This window comes from Capsicum annuum, chromosome 9 (assembly GCF_002878395.1).
Source record: "Capsicum annuum cultivar UCD-10X-F1 chromosome 9, UCD10Xv1.1, whole genome shotgun sequence".
NCBI lineage: Eukaryota > Viridiplantae > Streptophyta > Magnoliopsida > Solanales > Solanaceae > Capsicum > Capsicum annuum.
The window spans coordinates 212,702,547-212,725,865 of record NC_061119.1 but is presented as its reverse complement, the minus strand read 5'-3'; the positions used below and the strand labels follow the sequence as shown (position 1 = coordinate 212,725,865).

The following is a 23,319-nucleotide window of genomic DNA, read 5'->3' as shown; positions in this document are numbered from 1 at the left end:
AAAAAAAAATTGAAACAAATGGGAGAAGAAAGCACATCAAATTCCAAAAGTGATGATAATAGTAATGGAACTAATAATAATGGAAGCTATGAATCACCAGTTATATTGAATGTGTATGATCTTACACCTGCAAATCAGTATACTGTTTGGTTTGGCTTTGGAATCTTTCATTCTGGTATTGAAGGTAAGCAAAATAATTTATTTATTTTTTTAGAGAAATTTAATTATATTTTTTTTTAATTTTTTTTTTTGTGTATGTTCTTGATTCTAACATGGTGTGAAATTAGATTTTTTTGGGCTTGATTTTGCGTGTTGTTGTTAGAATTTAGATTTGTTATTTGGGATGTTGTTGTGGGGTTGGTCATTTTTGAGCTCCTACCATATCCTGAAAAGAAGAAGAATTTGTTGTGGGGTTGGTCATTTTTGAGTTCCTGAGTACAGAGATTGGGAGGGGGGTGGGGGGGGGGGGGTATGCTTTACCTCACAGAGGTAGCGATAAGGTCTGCGTACATTTTACCCTCTACTTGTAGGACTACACTGGGTATGTTGTTGTTTGGGGGGGCTGGAAAATTGAAGAATGTGTTGTGGGGTTGATTAATAAGGAGTAAGGGGGATTTTGGATTATTAGAAAGATGGCCGTCCTCCTATTAGGGCAACTACTAAGACTAGCCCTTCTTAGAAAGCACTCATCGAGTTACTTAAGGAATCTCAAATCTCTAATCAAAAACAAAGAAGAGAAAAAACTGGGAGTTAGGGCGTTGCTTACCAAGCGATCATGGCGTTCCATTCCTCTCCCGCCCAGGAATCCCTTTGAGGGAAGTTTAGCCTAGCCTTCAAATCTATAAAAAAATGGAGCTTAACGATTTATGGAATTGAGAAATAGATGTCCTACCAAGGCTGTATGGAGTAGAATGAAGGGTTAGGGTTCTTGCCCTTCATTCTATTCCATACAGTCTTGGTAGGACATCTATTTCTCAATTCCATAAACCAATAAGCTCCGTTTTTTGTATAGGACCTAAAGGCTAGGCTAAACTACCCTCAAAGGGATTCTTGAGTGGAACTCTTTTTCAAGGAGCTGGCGATATTCCCTCAACTGCAGATTCAATGGCACCGATTATGAACTCAGAAAGAGGAGCACCATCTACTCATACTGTGTTGGTAAGGAGTAAAGGAGGTTTGAATTATTAGAAAGATGCTTTCTTGTTTGTTAGATGGTGAATTTGGAGTTGTTGGATGAAAATGATTTAAGTGAATTGTGTTTCTAAGTTATATAATTTTGTTTGCTTCCTTGTGAATGTATGTTATTAAATGTGGAAGATTTTGTTGCCGAGTGTTGAGATTATAGTTGGATTCTAAGTTGTGTGTACTCTTCACTTTCGATGTGGTACCCGTGCTGGATTCTCCAAAAATGCACAACTTTTGGAGTATCCGACACACACTCGTTGAATTTTTGAAGAGCCCGAGCAACGTATGTTGGATTTATATCAAAAGCTACAGGTGGAGAAGTCCATATAGTTGTCCAAACCAGTTAAGTTTATCTATCTTGCCGACCCCAACTTTTTTCGGGCTGAGGCTTAGTTGTTGCAAGTGTGAACCAATTGTCACAATGTAATGGGTGTAATGGAAACTTTGCACCCACCGACTTAAAATTTGCCCGCTCTATCTATGTTTAAGGAGGAATTTTCCTTATTGATACAATGAAAATCTGAATGGATCTTGGGTGCAAAATCCTAAGCCCCGAAGATGTGAAAAAGAAAAAGGATGAAAAAGATGTGAGACTGACTTCCTGTATCAAAAATGTTTATTTGAAAGTGATTCTGATTAAGTACACTTCTGATCTTTCTAATATCAAGTTGATGACAATGAGGCTCAAAACATGTAGAGCGTGTGCGCTTCAATATTGGCATTAAGGCTCTAAGGAAATTTTTCCTTGTGAGTGAGTGTTTCCTGAAGAGGCAAGACTGAGCAATTAGCATTTCACCTTATCGCAGAAAAGATTCATGTTTGTATTTATTAGTCTTGTACTCTATATATTTATATTTGTATTTTTTTCTACTTGTGACCTTTTTATTAAAAACCAAGCTTTATTTGCACTTTGAGTTTTAAACCTCCATTGACCTTAGAGTTTTTGGCGCTTTTCACTTTTGATAACATTAGTTGATGACGGGGTGTTTAGCCGATATCAGAGATGTGAGTTCTTTGATGTTACTTATTGCTTTGGGCCAAAGGACAAAGCTTGTCGATTTGCAGAGATATATGAGATAAGTGGGAGTACCGTAATACATGTGGCATCGTGTGATTTTCAACTTAGTGCTAAGCATGAAGCAATAAATATTGTGTCATACGAAAGTGGATGATGGGATTTTGTTTGTCATCTTCGACGAATAGGTGAGGAGTAAAATGAATAGCTTATATAGATTAGTTGCTTGCTAACGGAGAAGCTCATGGAACTTTAAAAAATTAAAAAATGGTTTACCAGTCCATGCAATGGATCTCGTATGTTTACTTGTTTGACGCCTCTTATTAATTCTTCCCTTCAATTTCCTTAATTGTTAAACTGCTGAGGTTCATGCTTGTATAAGCATTATTGTCAAAGGAAAAAAAGTTTTGCTAATATCATGTGGAGATATCTCATACCATCGCTTCACCTTCCCAGATTTTGAGACATCGAAAATGTCGAGAACTGCTAAACCCTGAAATGGAAATATGGCACTTTTCAACCCCAACTAACATTTCCCAGATTCACCTGTCTTGTTGATGTTGTTATACATAGAGTTCCAAATAATTATGCCTAGAGATGCAAGAGAGTAATGCACTTATTTTGGTCATGCAGTCTGGAATATTCAAGATGAGCCAATTTTTTTTGTGGAATATATTTGACTTAATACGTAGAATAGTATACTATGTCGAGCGCTGAAATTTCTGGTCTCCTAATTTATTTGTTAGAGATGTATGAGCTTCCTATTTCTTGAAATTGGCATTTTCATACAGGTATTGATGGAACTACTGATAGGTTGTGTGACACCTGAAAGTTTCAGTTGCGTCAGGAAGTTTATTTGATGCTTTCAACACTAAAAGAAAATAGGAATTTTACAACCCTCTCTCCTCAACCCCCACCCCCCACCCCCCACCCCACCACCACCCCACACACACAAAAAAAAGCGGCCAATGGTTTTCCTTGCTAGTGTTCCTTAACTCAAACATTTTTTGGTCCCAACACACAAATTGTTAGTTGAGATAGAGAGAAGAACCATATACTTCTTTCTTGCGTTGGGCCCTTTCTCCTTCAGCACCTCATTTCTTGACGCTTCTGGAGGACACACTAGGTGGACTTTCCTCTCTCTCTCTCTCTCTCTCCACACCAGTCCCCATGGACTTTTGTCCACCTTAAGTGTTACTATAACATTTCATCCTCACGAAATGGCAAAGTGGTGCTCTTTCTCCACTGTAGTGGCATATATGTTCACCGCACCATGAGAAGGGGATCCTTGGAGCATTAGTAAAGTTGTCTCTGTGTGACCTATAGATCATGGGTGTGAGCTGTGGAAGCAGCACTAATGCTTGCATTAAGGGTAAGTTGTCTACGTCACCCCTTGGTGTGCTGCCCTTTGCTGGATTCTGCTTACGCGGGATGCTTTGTGCGCCAGGCTGCCAGTGGCATCTTTGAGATTTCATGTTATCATTATATGAGTTGTTTGATGATAGGAGTTTGAGCCATCACCTTCAAAATTTGGCGCCATAAAATTTCAAATAAGAAGCATAAGAATTTCTCTTGGGAATTTTGCATTAAGAAAGCACGTAAAACCCCATAGTGGTGTCTATAATGATAAGATTGATATCATACTGGTCAAATTGCTTGAGGAAAATTTGTGCACTTAGTTTGTCATCAAAAGGACTTATTTCTTTCACTTACTATGTTCTTTCCAAGAAAAAAGAAGAAAATTTTCAACATAGGTAAACTTTTAGGTTCCTTTGAATGTGGGGTATGCAATTTATAACTACGCATATGCTGAATACATTATATAAAGTTCTTCGATATAGCATATTAAGTTACCTCTTGTTTAATGGAGTTTGAATTTCTCTTTGCTTTCTGCATATGCCAACTGCAACATTTCCAGTTCATGGTATGGAATATGGATATGGAGCGCATGACTTTCCCATAAGTGGCGTGTTTGAAGTGGAACCTAAGAGCTGCCCTGGTTTCATCTACAGATGTTCAGTTCCATTGGGTCGTATTAAGATGCCTCCCTCTGAATTTCAGGCATTTCTTGAGAATGTGGCTTCAGAGTATCACGGGGATACTTATCACCTCATCTCCAAGAACTGTAACCATTTCACAGATGACATAGCACAGAGACTAACAGGGAAAGGGATTCCTGGATGGGTAAATCGGCTTGCCAGAGTTGGTACGTATATTTAGTCCATTAAATTCATTTTTCTCTAGTTTTCAATATTTTTGTCCGCGTTCATTGTTTCATTGTGATATACTGGCATATAGCCAATATTGCTCGGACTCTCCAAAAATGATGCTGCAGCCATATAGAAGAATCCTCCAAAAAGGTGCAACTTTTGGAGGATCTGACATGCACCTGAGGACATTTTGGAAGAGTCCGAGCAACATAGTGTATAACGGCAGCGAGCATTTAGGCATACGATCTACCTTAGGCATCTGGGTGTGTGGCAATTAGTACTAATTCTGAGATTTGTAGAAGGCACAATACTAAACCTCTTTATTTTGGTGCATCTGAAAATCTTGTCTTAATATTGTTATCTGCTCTAATTGACTTTTGTGAGAATGAAGTGTTTGACGTACGTGCTAATGATTTCAACAACTTATTTATGCGATTTGATGGAGTTAAACTCGTCCAATTCTTGTGACCAGGTTAATCTGCAAACCATATAGAAGGGGGGAAAATATAACTTTTATTATCCTTTTGGGAGGTTCATCATAAAGATGTATAGTCTCTCTACTTAATGGATGTGAGGTTTCTTAGTGACCTTCACTAGTGGCTTTAAATCTTTTTTGCTAAACAAAGATGTTTTGTTGGTATCAAAATTTACACTTTACCTTAAGTCTTCGCAGTTGCAGAGCCAGGAATTGAACAAGGGGGTTCAAAAGAAAAATCTTACGTCAAGGGCATTCAACAACTTGTATATCTGTAAAAATATCATTTTCCCCTATTTACATAGTATAGTTTTTCAATGGAGGGGTTCAATTGTTGAGCCGAGGATCTATCGAAAACAGCCTCTCTACCTTGCATAGTATAGTTTTACAATGAAGGGGTTTCAATTGTTGAGCCGAGGGTCTATTGAAAATAGCCTCTCTACCCTGCAAAGGTAGAGGAAATGTCTTCGTACATCGTATCCTCCCCAGACCCCACCTATGGGATTTGCACCTGGGCATGTTGTTGTTTGTTGTTGGGGATTCAGCTACATCCCTCTGCATTTGGTCTTTGGCGTCTCTTTCATATTTCGATGACCTCCCAATGTAATTACCACTTATGGTGAGTCAATGACACGAGCCTTAAAGGTGTCGTTTATTTTAAATTTCAGGTGCTTTCTGCAGTTGTCTTCTTCCTGAGAGCCTTCAAGTGACAACTGTTAAACAGCTTCCTGAGTACCATCCTTGTACAGGTAACATGATCCATATTCTTGCAATGATAAATAGAAAATGCAATTGCTATACTTTGAATCATTATTATTTAAAGCCATCGCTTTGTTGCTTAAAACCTAAGTTGCTCGGACTCTTCAAAGATGTTGCTGCATTTTAGTACTAAATCTGTATTTTTTTAGTCTGCCCCATATAACATTGTCAGTCTAACTATCACTCAGAAGAACTTACCTTGAAGTCTTAGTGGCATGTTCTTATCACACAGAATACCGGATGCAAGCCTCCCTTTCATCCACCTTGTCCCAATACAATGTGCGACATCTTCGTCAATCTCCCCTCTAGGTTGGATTTCTGACCCCAAGTACTTGAAACTCCCTCTCTTGGGGATGGATGACCTGTATGTCAAGCCTCACTTCCACTTGATGGCTTGGGTCATTGAACTTGAACTCCAAGTACTTGATTTAAGTCTTGCTTAATTTGAAACATTTTGACTCCAAGATCTGTCATAACATTGCTATGAATATATCAGTTGTAAGTCTCTCATACATGTTCACTCAAATAACAACTCTTCTTATATCCAGAAGAAGATGGGAGTGGGTCATCTACGACGCCCCATGAACCAACTGAAAGCGATGACGGAGATCAAGATAACAAGCACTTGTTGTCACCTCCAGTCGGAAGTCGTGAAGTTGCTTTTATAAGGGAAACCCAAAGGTGAAAAACATGCTGTCTGAATGAAGCTGGATTGAAGTACTTGCAGGGGATTCAATTTGTGTACTATTCGTTTATTAAGGGGTTATTGATTCGTCCAAAGCAGCCACTGCTCAAATTCTCCCATTTGCTTGCTATATGAATTGCTAGTTCACTGATTTTTCGTGCCTTCTGCTTTTGGTTATTAAGGTTTCCTTTAGTGTGCAAGATGTATTAGTCAAAGTGACAGGATTGTCATCCATTGAGCTGTGGCTTTGTTAGAGGTCATAATTTATCCATGTAACATTGTGAGTTTGGAAGATGAAAACAGGCCAGTATTTGTGTAAAATGAGGTACCTTTTGAGTTATTTAGTACCAGAAACTCATCATCAGTTGCAATTTGAATAGAAAAAAGTCAGATACCTTGTTCTTTGATTTATGTTACCATCTATTGTTACCATCTATTGTTTCATGTAGTTTGATTATAGTAGTATTTTGTTGTAGTACTGTTCTGCCACTATCTATTGTCTCTTGTACTTACTTTCATTACTTCTTTTTTTCTAGACTGTTACATTTGAATCGAATTCTTTTTGATTAAAGAACCTCTTTCTAGTTGGTTTGGAATAATTAGGAGATTCTCCAGAAGAAATATGGGGTTCTACTTTTGGCGGCAACATGTTTGGTCCCACTTATAGGGTTAAATCAATACGCTCTAAGAAGAAAGATTGGAATATCGATCTCATACCAAATCCCATCAATCGAATCACTTTTTCAAGAAAGATGAGACATCTAAGTCAAAGCAAATTCCAGGGAACAGTGACGCTTCATAGGGTCTTTCTATCCAGATGCAAATAGTTTGCATCTTCACAAACATGTCTATTTCACCGAGCCTCTTTCCGAGACAATGCCCTATCCCATTCACTGGTTTATTGATACTATAAAAGTCGTTTTCTTTCTTTTGTGCCAGCTCATGATCTAAACGAGCCTCAATAATATTGGAGGAAATATACTCGAGCAAGGGACACCTGAAAGTATAGAAGGAAAGGTGCTCAACTATGTATCTACTTGTTTGGTGACATTGGTTTCTTGTGGCTGTTGTTTTGTCAACTCGTCTCCACTGAAGGTCGGTGTATACTCTCCCATATGTGGAATTACACCAAGTATGTTGTCTCGTGTGAAAAGGAATTGCATGCTATTCAATCAAAGCAACAGGGATATTTTGGCTTCCATATACTATTAAAATACCATAGTAAATCATGTCAATGGACATAATTTATCTCTCATCAAATAGTAATAATAAGAATAAACACCCAAAACGTCGTTATCCCAGTGAATAGATAACACAGCAGTAGGCATAAAATGACCTCTGAACAATGTTAAGATGCAAAATATTAGAAGTTATGTCAGTCCGCGTTTCTGCTAATTTTCAGCGCGCTGCTTCAACACATTAACAGTGATGGTTCTGATTCTCCATATTTATGCAATGTGTGTGCATATGAAAGTTGCCAACAGAAGTGCAACTCATTATTTTCCCTCAAGCCCCAACTTTGAAGTTAGCCAAGCACAAACTTCATCCATCTCCTCTGGGATTGTATGGTGGCCAAGTCTGTCGAAACAGAAGTTAAAAATTCAGTGATATTTCTAGTATCGAGGATAGAGTAGTATCAGAACAGGTAGAAATACATACGCAGTGTAGGATTTGAATGCGACATCTTGAAATCCGCAAGAACGTAACTTCTGAGAAGACTTGTCACCAAATTTATATGGAACAACATCATCTCCTGAATCAAACAATGATCGACAATATGCAACGTGCTTCAACAAAAATTACACTCTAATACAGATATAGAGCCCAACAGTGCAAGAATTGTCATTGTATATTTAGTAGAATAAATAAGAGTTTTGGGCTAAAATGATCTCTATCTATTGGAGTTTCAATTTAGTCCTTCAAATATAACTTGAGCATATTTAATCTCGTAACTTTGCTAAAGTGGAGCACTTTTGGTCTCCGTAAGATAACAATGTTAAAAGCTAACGTGAGGGACAGAAGCAGAAACTGCCTTGTTATAAAAGGCACAGAAGCAAGATTATCATTAGATAGAGGCCCCTCCCCCTGTGACGAAAAAAGAGGAATAGAGAACAAAGAAAGATATTTTGCACCTTAAAATTTGCTCTTATTCAAATTCTTTTAAAAAAAATTGCTCTTCTTCAAACCTCTTCATTCCAATACAGATAAACATGACGTTGTTAAGACAAACGTAGGGATTATGTATGTCATAATTCTTTTTGAACACCATTTCATATATCTCAACCTTATCCTTACCTGAACAGCTAAAGCCTAATCTAAGTTGTTAAACAACTAAGCTTTAATTCTAAGTAGTGGTATCATTTCATTGTGTTCTGTTATTAACTAAAAATTCACATTCTGAGATATTGAAGGACTTACTAAGAAACTTCCCTCCATCTGACTTTACGCTATCGTTCCTATTAGTACCTTCAATCATCATATTGTTGCATCCACAGAGTAGTAAGTTTGGAGATATTATAGTAAAATATGGCCAAATCATCTCAGGCAATCTTCTCCTAGTTCATCCTCTAATATGCTACTTGAATGCTTTGTCCCATTTGCTTGTGTACAACTTTGTGTGATTTTGTACAATTGCATATCTATCGTAGACCTTAATACCATATTTTTAGAACACTCGTCTTGTGGAGAGGTGGAGATGAGGATATTCAAGAACAAGAATGATATTCAGAATTGCAACAACTATAGGATAATCAAGCTGCTACGCCACACAACAACTATAGGATAATCAAGCTGCTACGCCACACAATGGAAGTTTGGGAAATGGTGATGGAGATGAAGAGGAGGATGGTTGTATCTATACCGAGAACCAATTTGGATTCATGTCGAGACGTTCTCTCGTAAGGAGATTGATAGAGCAGTACATAAAAAGGAAAAGAGACTTACATATAGTGTTTATTGACCTAGAAAGCTTATGACAAAGTCCTGGGGGGTTTTTTATAGAGCTGTTTAGAGGCTAGACGTATACCCGTAGCTTACATTACGGAGTGAAGACAGTGGGAGGAGACTTTGAGCACTTTCCAATCATGATGGGGCTGCACCATGGATCAACTCTTAGCCCGTTTTTGTTTTGTCTTGGTGATGGATGTAGTGACGCGGCATATCCAGTGAGAGGTGCTTTGGTGTCCGCAATTTGCAGATGACATAGTTGTGATTGAAGAGTGACACGGCAAAGTTAAAGGTAGGTTGGAGGTTTGGAGATCTACCATGGAGTCAAAAGGATTCAGGTTGTGCAGGACAAAGACAAAATACTTGATGTTAAATTACATAAAGTGATGGCCAAACCAACTATGTTATGTTGGTCGTTCTAGAACTCACACGTCTAAAAGATGAAAGTAGCAGAAATGAGGATGTTGAGATGAATGTGTAGGCATACTACAAGAGATGGGGTTAGAAACGACAGCATCCGAGACAAAGTGGGAGTGGCCTCTGTGGTGGATAAGATGAGGAAGGCGAAGCTGAGATGATTCGGTAGGTAGGCTGAAGAAGTACAGAGAGGTGATTAGCCAGGATATGGCACACCTGCATCAAGGACAGAACCTAAATAGGAAGATTTGGAGGTCAAGGATTAGGATAGAAAGTAAATAGTCAAGTGTTGCTAGATCCTTATCTCAACAACAACAACAAACCCAGTGTATTCCCACTTAGTGGGGTCTGGGGGGGGTAAGATGTACGCAGTCCATACCTCTACCTCTGATGAAGTAGAAAGGCTGTTTCCGAAAGACCCCCGGCTCAGGCACAAGATATCACACAAACACATAGTAAAGCACAGAAGCAGATGACAATAAAGCTAGATCCTTATCTGTATTTTTTAAAAAGAACTGGTAACTTTGTATTTATATATAAGTGAATAGTATATTAGTTGTACTACAACCATATTTACAGAAACCTATGATCCTATGTCTATAATGAGCCTAGAACTTATCTGTATTGTTTTATTACTCATCCTATTATTTTATTTTTCGATTTTATTGTCTCCTTGATTTCGATAGTCATATTATTTTTTTTGTTATTGTTCTCTTGTCCATTGTTTTCAGTATGGACTTTCCTATTGTATTTACTTTACATACTTGATATTTTAGATGCTTTACTTGAGCCGAGGGTCTATCGGAAACAAATTCTCTACCTTATAAAGGCAGGGTAAGGATACGTACACCACCCTCCCCAGAGAGTATATTGCTGTACTCTTGTAATATGGTAGGCTCTACAGGCCCAACATTTGCTCTCAATTCTCCAACCATCCCATGTAGCTTTGCACTGATGAGCAATTGCAACTTTCTTCCCATGAACACAATTAGGATAATTGATCAATAATATGGTGCCTCGAAACAAATGAATCTGACAGCTTGTGTTTTGTTGGACAAAGATAGAGGTATGTTTTAGATCATTAACAGGAAATGACAATAAAATCTTCAAATTCTGATACAGATTAGGCAACTAGCAGTACTTCTCATGAATGTGACAAATCACAAGGCAAGGGACGTCACTAACAAATATAAAACAACACCCCCTTGGGTTGGGTTGGGTGCTGGGGAGCGACAACTTAAAGTAGAGGAAACTTGAGGACAATTCTAATTAACTAGGCAGGTTGAATGAATTTTTTTCCTTACCTTTGCCATGACAAAGAAGAATGGGCAATGATGCAGCATGGCTTGCAGCCCCCTCCACCCCTTCTAATTTGCTAGTGAGAGTCCTGCCAGAATTGTAACCATCAACAAAAAACATACCAAATGTCTTAGAAAAAATAAGACAAGATTGCTTAAAGTCAAACTTTGCACAGGGAAGCCAGCCACTCAATCCAACAGCTGCACTCAGATTGACAGGGTACGAGTTGCCATTCCCATACTTCCCAAGGACAACGCACGTGGCAGAGTAAAGGGAGGTTGCTGCGCCCATGCTGAAGCCTCCGACCCCAAGTTTGACTGTAAGACACAAGAAAATAAATGTAAAGAATTTCATTTTTATAATAAAGGCTTCAAAAGATGAATTCTATAGACATTACTAAGATTCCTTGATTGTAATGGAAAGAAAGATTCATTCTAAAAAACGTAAGTACTAATAGAAAGAAGGATTGAATGTTTTTCAGGTGTTCCAGCTAAAAAAGTTCTTTTGAAAAGGACGTTCCAGCTAAAATTTTACGGATGTCTAAGTAATGGGATAACTAAGGTAGAAATAAGGAAATAATAATCATATAAAAAGATGATCTGAATCAGAAATATTGGATGGGAAATAAGAAATCCAGTTGGCTGTTATTGCGAATTGACAGCCCTTAGCATGTATAGGTGTTTGAAACAGCTATTACGGTTGATGCATCTATAGATGGTATAGCCAGACAAGTTTTAGCCCCAACCATTCCCCTCCCATCCAGCCCCCAAGTAAAAGCAAAGAAAGAAAAAAAAAAAGGGGAGCTCTCACATTCACACACACCAGATCGGAATGAGGTAGCAGCCTTATAGTTCAAGTAGAGACAGGCGCACTAAAAAATAAAGTAGCATAAAAAGAATAACATTTAAAAAAAAAAAAAAAAAGAAAGATGAGGGGGAAGGAAAGCTAAATATCTTTAGTCAGGCATCATCTTATACAACGTTATTAAAAACCATCGCTTCGTCACGTAAAGTACTTAAGCGATTCAATGTGAGAGGTTATCGCTTCATGGGTGAAGCATGTGCTTTAGAGAAGTTTGCTCTGTAAATAATGATGCACAAATTAGTATAACAGGTGGGAGAAACTTACTGTGAGGGGGCTCCGTAGCCAGCAAACTCGCCACATATGCTGCCGAAGCATCCAAACCCTCCTCATCGTCAATAGCATTTTCAGAAAGGTCATTGACATCAAACCCTGGTACGAAAGATGAGCAAAATAATGTTTTCTTTACTCTAGTGCTTCAAAGCTTGCCCTTCCAGCTTAAATAATTTCAATGATGAATTGGACAATACTTCCGTGTGAGTCAAAAATTAATTGAATTATCCGATTTAAACATCCGGCAATGTATAACGCCAGGATATAAAAAGTATGGTTCATAATTATCTGTAAATTGGAAAAGAATGGGCATACTCTAAAAAAATACAAAGCTTACAGGCAGTGGAAGGAAAGCCTCCAAATAAAGTTATTGGTCGTTGGGGGGCAGTTGGGCAAATCCATTTAATCTGCAGCATAAAAAATGAGGAAAATCAGGCTAAGCTACTACAACAACAAAAGATTTTTTTGATCGGAGATAAAACTGAAATTATTCCAATAGCACACATGTTTAAGAGTCTACAAGAGATACTCTCAAGTACAAAAAATAATATTTGGATCCTTACATTTGGAAGAGGAAGGGTCTCCAAGAGGTTGGACCAGCTGCCAGGAAACCAAAGTAAATTATAAAAGGTTAGTTAATATGTTTCAGTCGTTCATTTCAGGCAGACTCAAGTTTTGATATTGCATATTGCACTGTGCATAGCAAGCAAGACCATTTAGAGAAGCTTGAGATCCATATAAGGAACTCCTGTAGTCATAAATAGCATACAATTGACTCAGAAATTTCAAAAATTATACCCTCACTTCCATTACCATAAAAAAATTGAATCAACCCTACTTAGCATAAAACAGACAATGTCATTGCTTAGATATATTTCAATGAAAAATGAGATATTCAATGTAAAAGAATGCAGTCATACTTATCCTAAAGCTTACATTTAAGCAATATAGCTAAATTTTGACTTAAAGATTAATTGCCTCCTTAAATCTTTTTTTTTTTTTTGGACATTGGTAACATTTGTATTTAAGTCGGTACTTATTGCCTCCTTAAAACTAGGATAGCCCCTATAACCTACCTGGACATATCGCTCAGAGCGTTGCAATGGAACTCAGAGATAAAAAGGATTAAGAAAAATTAGCTGAACATCGGAAGAGATACTTGCCAAAAAAGGGCAAGGATGTACTGATCAGTATCATCCCGTCAACATATCTCCTAGATGCACCTCTGGCTACCGTTACCAAAAAATTGGAGAAACTTCATTGGAATTTCCTGTGGACACAGGATGAGATAAAAAAATCTCACCTCGTGAATTAGAAACAACCACATCCTCAATAAACTATGGTGAGCTTGGTTTTCGACGATCTCAAGTTGTTCAACAAAATGGTCGTGGGGAACCCACTTTGGAGGTCCGGCAACAACATCACAGGCTTTTTGGAGGACAGCACTAGTCACAGCTACGCATCTCATCCAGGAGGTGGTGAAGTACTGAAACTGTTGTGTTGCCTTATGTATGTGGATTATGGAGTACCATCATGAAGGTGTAGGAAGTTCCATGGGAACTTTAAGAATGAGGGTAGGAAGTGGAACTGGTACAAAGAGATATTCTGAGTGAAACGACCTGAACGATCTTTAGCATACTGAAAAAAAGTTACGACAATCTACCAGGTTCGTAGGATACAAGATAGTGAACTCTATGAGCCTTGTCATTCATAGGAAACTTAGCATGTGATATTTCATTCTCAATACATTCAAACCCAATAAATGACAAAGTTTCCAGGTGTAGCAGCATTAGTGAAATGAAAAGAACAACTACACCCTAGATGAAAACCCCCAGTGTGTATGCATGGCAGACAGTCTCTAATGTTTTATCGACAAATACTTGTGTATGCATGGCAGACACTCTGATGTTTTATCGACAAATACTTTTGAGCAATAAAATTAATAAGGGTAAAATGTTCAAAAATCTCTTCTTCTAGCTCACTTCAACACATTGAGATGTAGAGCCCGTTTGGGATTGTTGTTAGCAAACTACTTATTTGAGAAGCACTTTTATAAAATAGCTTTTCAGAAAAGTGCTTTTGAAAAAAGTAATTTGTGTTTGGTAAATTCATTTGAAAAGTGCTTTTGATAAACAGATTGTGTTTGGATAATCTTTTTCAAGAAGTACTTTTTTGAGACAAATGACCAAAAAGGACATGTATCAATAGACTTTTACTACTAAAATTAATTTATAGAGAAAATTTATTTTAAATAACTATTATAATATTTTTAATTAAAATTTTATTTGTATTTAATTAAAAAGTACGTATTCTAAAATTTTCAATCAATATTTATATACATAAATACATTAAAAATATTAAATAATGATATATTACTTAAATAATTTAAATATCACTTCTCATGAATTATTTATTTAAAATTAAACATTCAAAAAAGAATTTACAGGTGTTGTCAAAATACAATCTTGTAACGTGATTCATCTGTCATTTGTTATCACTAATAATAAAAAATAAAAAGTTATATATTCTTCGATCATCATCATCAATGATATTTTTCAAATTTATTTAAAGAAAATGAGTGAAAATAAACTAATAATATGTAAATCATAAAATAAAATAAAGAATTATGATATAAATATGAAGTATAAAATTTTAAAATTAAACTCTAATCAAACTTATAAGTTATGTGAATTAATTAATGAGATATATATATATATATATAATGTGTGTGTGAGAGAGAGTGATAGGGATATTTTTGTCATTAAAAAAAAAAAAATTGTTCTTGCTTTAGCTTTTTTTGAAAAGCAGAAATTTCCTGCTTCTGCTTTTTTTTAAAAGCAGTTTTGCAAGTTACCAAACACCCTTCTTTTCAAAAAAAGGTATTTTTTCTCAAAATAAGTGTTTTTTTTGTAAAAATAAGCAATCCCAAACGGCATGTAATACTCCAGGTTTCTGAGCTCTAGACCCACCAAGAGATAGACAATTAAATTAGATATCCAACGCCACCAGTCTCGCCTTAATCTAATATCATAGTGAAAAGTTATAGAAAATTTTCTAAAGCTCTATCAAACTGCCAGTGACAACGACTCGTTGTCAAGACACAACAAGTCGTGGTGAAGACTCATTGTCGTGGCAGTGAGGGACCAAAGATTTCAGTCCAGTGATGAAGAGTTCAGCATACAACACGTTATCAGGCTAAACGAGTCGTTAGGTGGACCCGTCGTCACAATAGTAAGAAACCAAGGAATCAAGCCCTGATAACGACTCCTCATGACGACTCGTGGTCAGACCCAATGAGTCGTCACCCAAGCCGTTACAACTGTTTCCAGAAAACTTCTAAACGTTTTCAGAAGGGTTGTTTGGTCTTTTCCCGCTCCTTTAACCCCAAAGCCACGTCGTTTAGGCTTTCCCAAGGCTGGAATATAAGGGTAAAATGTCCCAAATTCCTCATTAAGTCATAAATTCAATTTGACACTTAGAAAAGAGGTTATTCTTTCTTCTCCAAAAGCCAACTTAAGGTTCTTCAACTTCAAGCACAGATTCCAAGGAGTTCTTCAAGAAATTCATCTACACATCTACAGGTATGTGGGATTTCATCAATGGGTTCCTTCCACCTATTGAGTCCCAAAGACCTCTCAAATTCTCAAGTTTAATTCCCCCTTCAAGTATAGAGTTCCCTGAAAAGTATGAGTTTTGTAATTCTTCAGTTTAATCCTTGAAGTCAACCACGCATATGTGTTTCCCCATAAGTTTAAGTATCCTTCCATGCTCAGAATCATGCTATCTCCTTATATTGATAAAACTGTAAATTCTTGAGTTTGAGCCATGAAATTCCCTATCATGTTTACATTTTAGTTTTGTCATATTTAGTATACCTAAGAATTCATGCATACATCAGTTTACATGTTTTTGATTCAGATCATGCATACGTTGTTATTTTCAGAATACTATTATATTGAGCATATATTAGTTGTCAGTGTGATTTAGCTGGGACTAGTACCTAGCACCGAGCGAACGCAGGCATGAAGGCTCACCCGTCAGCTAGGACTAAGACCTTTAGTAGAAGTCCCTAAGTTCTAGAACTACGGCACCACTGTAGGTTGTAAGGGGACACCCGCCAGTTGAGGACTGACACCCAGGTCCTTCGGGACATCAGTTTAGTAGATCCACGCCAACCAGTGTTCGTACTCTTGGCAAGGTACTGAACACTCATCCAACTGGGGTTACAGGTTGGACCCCGATTTGCTCAGATTAGGTTATGTCGGTTATTGTTAGCCCCCACAGTTTATGATTCCGTTTCCGATTTTGCATGATCCTGTATTCAGTTATTCAATTTTCATTTAGTACATGTTTAAACTTGGTCGTGTATCAGTTCCCCATGTTTCATGCATTCATGTTCAGCTTATATTAGTTAGTTTTCCCATCTCACATACTCAGTAAATTCAAGGTACTGATCGCATACTTTTCCTGTGCTACATTGTCTCATAATATAGGTTCGGACGCTCGGCACCCGGATCGCACTTAGTACGGTCACGCCTCACATCAGTAGCAGCATTTGGTGAGTCCTCATCATCCGAGGACCAGTTATTATTATTTCCCTTCAGTATTTTCTTCTATTTAGTTTCAAACAGTTGGAGTTATTGGAGACTTGTCCCAACAACTCATTATGATTTAGAGGCTATATTCGTGTTTTCAACTTATTGAGTATTTCAAACAGTTTTAGTTGATATTGGATATTGATTTTATTATTATTACTATCAGCTCTTTTCAGTTTAGTATTCCACTCAGTACCTTATTAATTCTTCAATATTCTTAGTGTCATGTCAGGCCATGGGTTAGCTTGGTGGGGTCACTTGTGACTCTAAGCACCGTGTTACAACTAGGGGGAGTCTCGGGTCGTGACATGAGATCACCATTTACAACATTTGTATCGACTGCTCCTTTTGACTCTAGGTCTTTCCCACCCCCAAATCCAAAACTGCACATGCTATATCCAGCACATTTTTAACCACCAACTCAGATCTCTGGAGCAAAAATTCCAATACCACCTTGAAGCCTGATAGCACCTATCTTGCTGAAATTTTGACAAGTCCATACAACTCTAATGATGGAGATTTAGGAAACATTATAAGCATGAAGAAAATCATAACTTCAACGTTTTCTTTTTGATAACCAAGAAATCTCTAATGGCTAATGACACATGGTTTGGAACTCATTGAATTATGGGCCAACACCTTTACCATTCTATACTTAAATACCATGCTTTTGTTTATAGCAGGGTTCAAAACCATAGCGTGCATCTAACCCACATATCACATGTTGCGCTCTTATCACTAAACCAAAGCCCAGGAAAAAATCATGACTCCAATAATTTTTTGAACAGGTAAGTAATGAATATATTAGTAGGAAGAAAACAATCTCTAGATAATATAAACTTCAACATTAACACTGCTATTTAGGAAACTCTATACGTGAGGTCACTTATAGTTTCGGGCTAGCTGTCTCCTTATACAGTTTGGTTTTCTCGGCACGTATTTCGCTACTATCGTTTTCTACTCTTTATCATGCAACTACATTCAGGTCATTTTGTCTGTTTTTTCTTTTTCTTGTATACTGGATTTATGTGACTGTAGCAAATAGAGTAAGCACTTATTGACCCATGTGGCAATTCAGCTAGCAAATTTTCCCGAGTAGAACATTGACAAGTGAGTCTTATCAACAGAAAACTAGCATGATAACAGTATTCTCTTGACAAGTTGATTCTTCCTGAAGTTCATTCCCCATCCATTTCCAAAGTTATTATCTTAAAAATAATTAAGATGGATCTATCAAATTGAAGCAGAATAGACAAAGAAGGACGTCAGCACATCTATGTCTTTATCTACATCATTGTTTTTTACTCTTGCTCCCTTTTTAAACCTGTTCTCAGGTCGAGGGTCTATCGTAAATAGTCTCTCTACCCCTCGAGGACAGGGGTAAGGTCTGCAACTACATACACCTCACCCTCCCCAGGGAACCTGTGGGACTATAATTGGGAATGTTGTTATTGTTGTATTTCTTTATGTACGTAAAGTGAATCTCTGTATAGCAATTGCTTGGTTAGTGTTCTGTCTTTCAAATACTCAAAAGTCATAAGAAAAAAATATAGGCTTTGACTAAATATATTTACAAACTCTCAACTTAAATGAATGTTAACCATTATTATAAACATATTTTATAGCAACTCTGATGACAGGTAACCTAAGCATTCTTTGTCAGTCTCTGGTATAACAATGCAACTAGCACGTCTGGATTGGAAGTAGTCAATATTTAAGAGTAGATGTATTCAATTGTTGAATAATGCTCCAACAGCCTCCAAGAAGATCACTGAGAGAGACAAATATATACTGAAACAAACGGAACTTGAACAAAGAAGCAAGAGGTAAAAGGAAAGTGAAGACAAGCTTACCTCGAACCATTGTCTCCAAGGCCATGTAGCCAGACAATAGTTGCCTGGTGTTTACCTTTGGGCTTCACCACGTAAGTCTGTCCAAACTCAAATGCCCTTCGAGCAGTGCCGGCAACTGTAACAGATGCACATCAAGGTCTACTAGTATTAGAACTATTGAAGGAGACAGAAATAATAAGTTAATGGTACGTCTTTGGATAATCAATGACACTCTTTTTTCTTTGATGAGTGATAAATGTGCCAAATAAAAAAAGAAAAGAAACTTTGAAATGAACTTGTGAGTCACGAGGAAATAGATACAAATACTTTTCCTTGTTTTTCAGTCTCATCTCCATATTTTTTCTGATCTCCATAATGAAGACATAATAGTTCACAAATGTTTCTTTGCTTACCATTATATTTGCAAATTAGTAAAACTGCATTGTAAGAATATTTAAGAGTTTGGTCATCCCATTAGAAACAAAACGTTTCCTTTGTTTATTTTTTATAAAATGTACTGTAGGGCCATATTTCTTTCATTCAGTATCTTTCATAATTGACACCCTAGGAGAATAATAGGCAAAATCGTATTCCAACGAAACTGCCTCAGAAACAGAAAACTAGATTCTGTGATTTCGTTGCATTTTGGAAAGGCGACCTTGGCATGCCATTGAAGAAAACAAAATGGTACAATCTGCCAAAAGACACGGAGACAAACCATAAAACTAACCAGAACCCATGGAAGGCCCAGTGAAACTCATACTGCTTCCACTTTAATGTCCGCTAACTTTATCAAACAGTGGCACCTGCAAACACCAAAAAACAGATTTGCATATAAGGTCACCTGGAAGTTAGAACTATAATTACAAAGCACTTGTCAGTATAAACTATCATTGACTTGGCATTGCAACAGCTCCTGATGCACGACCGGACACAATTAGTTGGGTAGCAAGGGTGGAGTATCACATTTAGGAGGGCTTTAAATGATTGGGAATTAAGAGCAGCGGAATTCTTTAATACCTTGGAAGAATTCAATGGTCTTACATACACAAAAGATAAATTTCACTGGGGGCCAGATACGGATGGGGTCTTTTCAGTCAAATCTGCTAATCTTTCAGCCAGTAATTCAGACCAGCAGATTGCAAACTGGCCTTGGAGATATATCTGGAAAGTCAAAGCCCATACAAAGGTCTTATGTTTCTCTTGGTTGGTGGCAAGAGAGGATTGTTTGACTCAAGAATTTGAAAAGAAAGGGTTTCCAATTTTGCTCTAGGTGCTCTCTTTGTGGCTCAAATATTAGAAACCAATATCTGTTTGTTTCTTCATTGTTCTTTCACCTGACCAACTGTGGCAACTCTTCCTTAATATTGTGGGACTCAAATGGTTCATGCTTGTATATGATGGACAATACGGAAGGAGAGGAATTCTAGAGTTTTTTAAACAGCAACAGTTCTTTGCAGAATATAAAGATAGAGTGCTTTCTTCTGCTTCTTTTTTGCGCAAAAAATGTTGAGCAGGGGAGGAAGATTCTTTAACAAATTTCATAGGTGCCTTGTAATTGTCTAGATGTGCATAGCTGGTTATGATCATCTTCTTACTAATATACTTGTACCATTCTCCAAAAACAAAACTGTCATTGACTTGCACCTTGCTACCATTAGCCACATTTTACAAAAGATCATCTCAAAATAGTTGAGTAAAATAGAATTTTGACAAACTTGTAAGAGTTGCTATTCTGTTAAAAGTAAATAAAGTTGAAATCTACATCCGAGAGGAGTTTTTGATGTTAAAAAGTTTTTATTCAAAATTCACCGGCTCCATGTACGCTTCTATTGATTGGCCTTGGGAAACTATTTGGAAGAGTAAAGCTCCTCTTCTTCTCATAAATTAATAAGTATTTATGATGTTTGGGCATTCAACACCCACAATACAAGTAAAACAAAGAGTAGGAAGACCTTAAAAAAAATGATTTTCTACCAACGTCACCTAATCTTCTTTGCTAATGGAATAATTTTGGGGCACCAAAGGAAATAAGGGATAAGAGACTACTCCTCAACTATACAAATTCATCTCCACCCCTTCAAAAGCTCTCTATTTCTTTTTCACTACACGACCCACATGAGTACTAATGGAGCCAGGATCCACACCTTAAATCTTCTCCACCATCTAAACACCTGCAACTAAAATTTCTCTATTTCAAAGTGCCTGGCATGACCCAAAATAATCCAAAACCACCACAGTATAAGGAGATGGTCGACATTCTCATCCAAACTTTTGTGCATAAAGCACCAGCTGACGTTAGTGATATTCCTCTTTCTCAGATTCTCAGTAGTTAAGACCACCCGTCTGGCTGTCAACCAAGTAAAACGCACAGCTCACTCGATACCTTAGGAATCCAAATCAAAAGCACAACTCTTCTCCATGTACAAATCGCACAAATGTGTGGTTCCCTTACTTTCTTCTAGAATCTACCACCACCTCATTTGCCACCAAAGTTTCATATAGTAAATGTCTTCCCTCACAAAAATATTTTGCCAAGTAGATTTCAGAACCTTCTTAAGTCCATTGGAAAGCACCTCGAAAATTATCTTGTGAATGCTTTTCATTAGACTAATAGGTTACAATCTTTGATGCTTACTGCCCGTTCCTTTTTTAGGATGATGACAGGGAAAGATGCATTGAGACTTCCCTCAAATTCTCCTCTCTCCTGAAACACCATAATAGCTTCCATCACCTTGGATTTGACTATAATGGAACATTGCCGAAGTATCCACCAGACCCCCGATAGAATCTGCAGAAGAGTTAGCTTCTCTGCAAATATGGTTCACGCCTATTACCCCAACACAACACTCCACTGCTTCCCTCACCTCCTCTTACCCAATTTCCCTCTCCAACCACTCTCTTTTTCTCTCCTATTTGGCTAAAAGCAATTCAATAGGTTTCCCAACAGTTAAAACTACACAACCAAATGAAAAGTCCAGATTCGAGACATCATTTCAACAAAAAAGGAAAAATAAAGAATAAAACAAAAATCTTTACTTTACTTCGAAAGAGAAGGGCAGCTCAGTGCACTAAAGCTCCCACACTCTGCGGGGTCGGACCACGAGGGTCTATTATATGCACCTTTACCCTACATTTCTGCATCAGACTATTTCTACAACTCGAACCCATGACCTCTTGGTCACATGAAAACAACTTTACCAGCTATGCCTAGCACCCACGACTACTCTCTTCACAAAAAAAACACTTGCATAAAGAATTCATGACCCAAAATCCACTAAATCCAAAAGGGTACTCAACAATCCATCCAAAAACACTATATAACTAACTGTTGATGGGGAGGTTATAAGTAGGCTAAAAAAAAGATCATTTTTTTACAATCTTTAGGTTTTTTCAAGTTTCATACCTCAACTATCACGTGTCTGAGTTTCCTACCTTAAACTATCACCAACTATTGTAAAAAAGATCATTTTTTGCAATTTAAAGAGTTAAAGGGTCAAAAATACATCTAAAGTACACAGTTTTTTCAAGTTTCATACCTGAACTATCATGTGTCTTATTTTTCTACCTTAAACTATCACCAGCTATTTATTATAAAAAAGATCACTTTTTACAATTTAAAGATTTAAAGGGTCAAAAACACAAGAAATATATTGAATCGATTCTTTTTAATGAATAGATCTGATCGCAACTTCGAATATGGAATTCAAAGGGATCAAATAGGAAAGGATACTCTGAATCATCTAAAGTATCCTAGTTTTTCAAGTTTCAGAGCTATCACCTGTCTCAGTTTCCTACCTTAAAACTAACACCAACTATTTATAAAAACATACCTAAAGTTGAGTTGTATTTTTTTAAATAATTGGATATAGAAAGATAGGAAACTCGCACACCTAATAGTTCAGATACAAAATTCAAAAAACCAATACTAATTGCTAAATTCTTGATGGGCAACTTTACCAATACTACACTTATAGTGAATTAATAGCTGAAAAAAAAAATCTTTACATAAAATTTCTATTAAAAAAAGAAAAAGCAAAATCTCAAACAAAAAAATATTACTATGAACAAATACAATTGATAATTTAACAAATAAACACGACAAACTGATTATATATAAAAAAAAAACGAATTAATTTGCATAATTGTAATAAATAAAAGGAAAAAAATGGAGAAAATTAGGGCTTTTTTTTATGGTGTATTTCTTACCTGAAGGAAAATAGAGAGCCGGAGATTAGAAAGACGAAGCTGTTTTTCAATTTGTATTTTTTGTCATTTGGATCTTTTAACTTAGGCCTTGTTTGTGTATGTTACGATTAAAGTTTGATATAAAATGGAGAACTATTTTATTTTGTATTTGGTTGAAGATGGTATCGGTTATAGTTTTGTAATAATTGCACCATTTATATCATAGCTGTTATAAATGTATTTACGTTATAGTGAATGTGATCTATCAAGATCTATTAAGATCTACTTTGATATCTATTAGGATTTGAAACATTCGTCTTTTACTCAGATTAGGAGTAAATTTTTCCTATAAATAGAGGGATTTTGTTCATTATATTTACAATATAATGATTTCTCATCCTCAGTAGAAATAAGAATCACTCTCTTCTCAATCTACTCTTCTTCTTCTTTATTCTTTATTATTTTATAATACGTTATCAGCATGAAGTCTCTTACCAATTGAGATCTGTATGAAGTCTCTTACCAATTGAGATCTGTTCGTACGTGGCTACACAAGTTTTTGAGTCTCTAACTAATTTA

At 36.8% G+C, this 23,319-nt stretch overlaps 2 protein-coding genes across 3 annotated transcripts; one reads left to right on the top strand and one right to left on the bottom strand.

Moving 5' to 3' along the window:
• LOC107841757 (deSI-like protein At4g17486) lies at positions 1-6,740 on the top strand (the record flags this gene model as incomplete). The annotated part of the gene is given in 4 exon segments (XM_016685590.2): positions 1-184; positions 4,119-4,406; positions 5,554-5,634; positions 6,193-6,740. Coding segments are annotated over 4 exon segments (672 nt in total). The 3' UTR covers positions 6,330-6,740.
• Positions 6,741-7,496: 756 nt separating this feature from the next.
• LOC107841756 (acyl-protein thioesterase 2) lies at positions 7,497-22,922 on the bottom strand. 2 transcript variants are annotated; one of them, XM_016685588.2, is made up of 10 exons: positions 22,762-22,922; positions 19,283-19,358; positions 18,574-18,688; positions 12,689-12,725; positions 12,463-12,532; positions 12,120-12,224; positions 11,158-11,308; positions 10,997-11,079; positions 7,989-8,082; positions 7,497-7,907 (listed from the first exon to the last, which is right to left on the bottom strand). In XM_016685588.2, the coding sequence occupies exons 2-10, from the start codon at positions 19,311-19,313 to the stop codon at positions 7,826-7,828; spliced, it is 768 nt and encodes a 255-aa protein (XP_016541074.1). In that variant the 5' UTR covers positions 19,314-19,358; positions 22,762-22,922; the 3' UTR covers positions 7,497-7,825. The 2 variants fall into 2 exon arrangements, with proteins under 2 accessions (XP_016541074.1, XP_016541075.1); XM_016685589.2 differs by having other exon boundaries at positions 10,997-11,067.
• Between the last annotated feature and the right edge of the window lie 397 nt (positions 22,923-23,319).

Bases quoted from the DNA above. Each gene is read 5' to 3' on its own strand.
- LOC107841756 (XM_016685588.2), bottom strand. From the start codon at position 19,313: ATGAGTTTCACTGGGCCTTCCATGGGTTCTG. The intron at 18,689-19,282 runs GTTAGTTTTATG...CATCTGTTACAG, and splicing joins TGGGCCTTCCATGGGTTCTG to TTGCCGGCACTGCTCGAAGG. The intron at 11,080-11,157 runs GTTTGACTTTAA...CAATTCTGGCAG, and splicing joins GGCTGGCTTCCCTGTGCAAA to GACTCTCACTAGCAAATTAG.